Raw genomic sequence first — 4,485 nt, forward strand, 5'->3', positions numbered from 1 at the left:
CATTTCTTTTTCCCAGCTCTGATGATTTGAATTGAGATGGAAGAAAAAGATATACTTTAAAAATGCGTGTTTGTGCATGGAGTTTAAGAAAAGCTACGCCCATCTCGGGACAGGGAAGGCAGTTATGTAGGAGAGCTGACTTGGTAAGCAAAATGGACAAAAATGTTCCACAGGCATTCTTCTGTACGCTGAAGCCTGCTTTAAGAATGCCCCAAAACATGTCTCCTTTTAAAAGGTGAGATAAAAATAAAAGCAAGATGGGAGGTAAGTTATTTTAGTTAACTTTAATCAAGCTACAAACTTTAGTATATATAGCACTTCCAGAAAATAATCTAGTCCCCATTGTCTGTGTCTGTCTGAGAAGTCATCAGCTTTTTCAAGACACTTAATTTCACAGTGGTTGCCTGAAAAAGAGGAGAGAGTTAACAAATTACCGAATGATTAGTCACTGAAAAATGCAAACTGTCAGGAAAACAAAAAAAAGAAAAAAAAAAAATCTTATCCACAGATTTCCTCACAGTCCCCAACACAGTGACACAAACGCACTAGGGAAAACTTAGCCATCTCTTTTGCACTGGGATGCAACTGTCCCTGCCAACGACTCACTGCACACAGATACTGCAGGGCTCTCGGAAAGTCGTAAATTTAAAAGAAGTGCAATATCAAAGCATATCAGGAGGAACTTTTAAAATTAAATTCCTGCCATAATTCTGAGTTTCATTATTTTGATGGATTTGAGTTGTACATTTAGCATTTTCTTCGCATGGCATGTTACTTTTCTTCTTTGGCTACAAACATACAGCAGAAACTGTAGAACTGGGATGCAAGGGGCTTGTATTAAAAGCAGAGTGGCTGGTGATGAGGTGCCGAGAAAGCCAAAATGGTCAAATGGGACCAAGACCGCAGCTACAAGATCACCCAGTGCAGTGTGAAACCTGGGAGAACGAAAAGGTGCCAAGGGGAGGAAAGAGACAGCATCTGTCTCCGGGGTTTTCTCCGTATCTTCTGCAGAGCTGAGAATTTTCCTTGACAGCAAAATCCATGTGGCTAAATGGTATTTATTTTCTCCATCATTTTTCCATGACTCCAGCCGTTAGATAAGAAGCAAATGACTCTTTATCACTTGTCGCAGGGCGAGGTAGAAGCACATAAACACGTTTACGTGTTTTGGAAAAAATTCCTAAGGGTTAGCTGAAGTATTACTTACCAAACAAGCTTTTAATTTCAGATTCAGGAACATAAAACGGTGGGCCTGAAAGAAAATGGGTGAAGCTAATCAGAGAGAAGACACGGGAAGGAGACAAACCCGTACGCTGCAGCAGGACAGCCAGACCCATCGCTCCCAGCACCCGACCCACAATCGGGTCCCAGTGCGTAGCATCGTCTGCAGGAACCAGAAAACAGCACGTCCAAGAACTTGTGGCACCTTGGCGGGCCACCAGACAGCTTCAGGTGTTGGTGCTGCAGCGTCTCCGGGCTGCAGCCGCGTTGTCAGAAGTCACGACCATGCTATGGATGCTGTCACCAGGACAATACAACCACTCTCCGTGCGCTGTGTGAATCCCGCCTACAATCTCGGCATAATTAAAGCTAAAAACTGAATGATGTGAGAGGGAGAGCAATGGATTACACTATTGTTGCTTACGATAACAAGACCTATTTTTTCAGAGATAATTCTGCTGAAGAGCCCAAAAGCAGCAAGAAATCTCTTTCTTTTGAGACTTAATAACTAACAACAAAAAAATTATTTTAAAATAGCTCAGACTTGAGTATGTAAAAAAAGTTATAAAAGGAAAAAATACTTTCTGATTTTACAGCATTTCACCTCTTCCAAGCATATTCAGCCCATGGCAGTGCCTGGGAGAGAGGCACAAGATGGGTGGCAAGTATTGGGTGAAGAGAGCGAAGCCAATGTTCTTGGGAGCGCTTCCAGCACCCTGGGCCAGACAGCACGTTACTCTCAGCATGCAATCTTCCAGCTTCGTTGTCAGAGCCACGCTTCCAGTTTCATTTCATTGTTAATACACCATGTCTGTTCTCCACTCACCCTTAGCATGGCTGAACGCTACAGAGAAAGCAAATTTAGTCTCAAGCTTGGTCAACATCTAAACTTAACAGGCAGTTGTAGTGGTGTGAGCAGCTGACAAAGCTATGCTGAGAAAAAAACTGGGGAAGATACTGATGTATCTACCACATCTATATACAGTTTGTATTAAAGCATGCAAAATCAAAACATGAAAAGTGCAAAGTTCTCACCTTTGTGTTTGTTTGGATCATACAAAACCGTAACGAGGAGGTAAGAACAATTTTTCTCCATTAGGGTGATCATCAAATGGACATAGCTAGAAGCAGAAAACTATACTTTATTATTTTGGAACTATACGGACATTTAAGCATAGCATTCAAAATATTCAACAAAAGAGGTAACAGGTATTTCTATCCAGAGACAATTTGAACTGAACTGCACAGAAAGTAAGCAAAGCTTAGTTTGAATTTCATGAGCATGAAATTCATGCTACACATGAAACACCTCAAATAAAGGTTACTGTTTACTCCTCATAAACAAGCACTTATCTTTTTTTGCATATTCATCTCAAAACTAACAAACAAAACATAGCATTCATCTGCCACAGTCCAGAATACAGTACACAATACCATATTCATCTTTTAAAATTGTTGTGAATTCAAGATTATGTATCTAATTAAAAAATCCCAGGGGTAGGGTCAAACTACATTTGGGTTGGCTATAGGCAAGAAGAAAAAACTGGAATAAAGGGAAGTGAGGGGGAAAAAGAACGAAGAGAGGAGAAGCAAATGAGGTGAAAAGGAAATAATAACATTCAAATGAGACTTGCAGCTCTGCTTCTGCTGGGTTGGAACAAACCACATATTTTCCCACCAAGAGGCAGGGCGGCTTCCTGAAGGAAGCTCACAAATCTCGAGTGCAGCACTCTGCGACTGCAGCTGATGCTTGCGGTAGAGAAGAACTTGTGTAGGTTCGTCCTTTAAATGGAAGAGGACGCAGCAACAGGTGGCAGGAGGAAAAACATGTCACTGCATACATTAGAGAAAAGACAATAACAAGGCAAATCTACTAACCGTTCTCTGTCGCATGGATTCACAGCTACTAGAGCTCCTCTGTCCCAAACCCCATCAAACTTGCCAGCTATTGAGCTATAAGGAGATGAGGAAAAGGCTTAAAGACACCAAAAAAGGCACTTTCATCTTTATTCAGGTCCTTCTGTGAAGTCCCAAGGATTCTCCAGCTAGCTGTGCAGATTCCCCACTACCTTTTTGTTACGGTCCAGCATTTTTACAATTCAAACCAATACGATCTGGAAGCCAAGAAACCCCCCTGGCAGACGGCCCTGCCGCGATAGCAAAGAGGTACTGGAATTGCTCAGCATTTCCCCGTCATTAGGGGCTGCCGAGACAAGGCAGGGAGGAAGGAAAGAAGCTTAAACAAATTTGGGCTACCAGTCTGGGGTTTTTGGCAATCATACCCTGCCGTGATGTTTGAGGCAGCACTAACGTGCACTCAGCACGTCAACAGCTCTTGGCCACCTTCTAAAATCCACGCATGATTTCAAATGCAGGTCAAGGAAGGTGCCTTGTTGCTTTGCTATCACTGAACTCAGCACACGCAGTGATTTTAGACACCTCAATTCCCAACTACATGCCCCGGACAGTTAGCTTTGGCTTGCAATTTGTCTAATGTTAGAAAAGCTAAGTTACACTGCTGCTTAGTCTCAGTCTAACACTGCCACAGACATTATTTTTGCTCCTGGATATGCTGGCAGATGGCTTCAGTGACCACCCAAAACCTGCAAATGGCCAAAACTACCGGGAAGTGCCTTTAGCGATCGGTGGTAAGAGCAGTCAGGGTGACACTGGAGATGAGGATACTTGCGGGGGGAAGGAAGAGCCTTGTTTCTGGTATTTATTAAAACAGGAGTTTAGAGAATAAGGTAGTAATAATGTAAATTGTGTAACTTTAAAGGAAGTCTGAAATAAGCGTACTTAGTGAGAAAAATATGCTACGGAATTGTGCAATACCTTTCTGCCCACTGGGAGAGCGTCAGAGGCCAATTGCATCACCTCTTTCTTCACTTCTGTGCTGGTTTTGGCTGGGGTAGAGTTACATTTCTCCACGGCAGCTGGTATGGGGCTACGTTTGGATTTGGGCTGAAAACGGTGTTGATACCACAGGGATGCTTTAGCTGTTGCTGAGCAGGGCTTACCCAGAGCCAAGGCCTTTTCTGCCTCTCACCCCACCCCACCAGCGAGGAGGCTGGGGGAGCACAAGGAGTTGGGAGGGGACAGAGCCGGGACAGCTGACCCCACTGACCCAAGGGATATCCCATACCGTATGGCGTCATGCTCAGCAATAAAACGGGGTGGGAGGTTGGGGGGCATGGGGGCCACTGCTTGGGGACTGGCTGGGCATCGGTCAATCGGTGGTGGGCAATTGTTTTCATTTGCATC

The 4,485-nt window shown here is 43.7% G+C and overlaps 1 protein-coding gene across 1 annotated transcript; it reads right to left on the reverse strand.

Annotated features, from left to right (window-relative positions):
- Positions 1-288: 288 nt before the first annotated feature.
- Positions 289-3,174, reverse strand: LOC104161962 (thiopurine S-methyltransferase-like; the record flags this gene model as incomplete). The annotated part of the gene is made up of 4 exons (XM_009700565.1): positions 289-404; positions 1,208-1,252; positions 2,257-2,342; positions 3,100-3,174. Coding segments are annotated over 4 exons (322 nt in total), but the record flags the coding sequence as incomplete, so codon positions are not given.
- Between the last annotated feature and the right edge of the window lie 1,311 nt (positions 3,175-4,485).

Source organism: Cariama cristata, unplaced genomic scaffold (genome assembly GCF_000690535.1).
Source record: "Cariama cristata isolate BGI_N322 unplaced genomic scaffold, ASM69053v1 scaffold36025, whole genome shotgun sequence".
Lineage (NCBI taxonomy): Eukaryota > Metazoa > Chordata > Aves > Cariamiformes > Cariamidae > Cariama > Cariama cristata.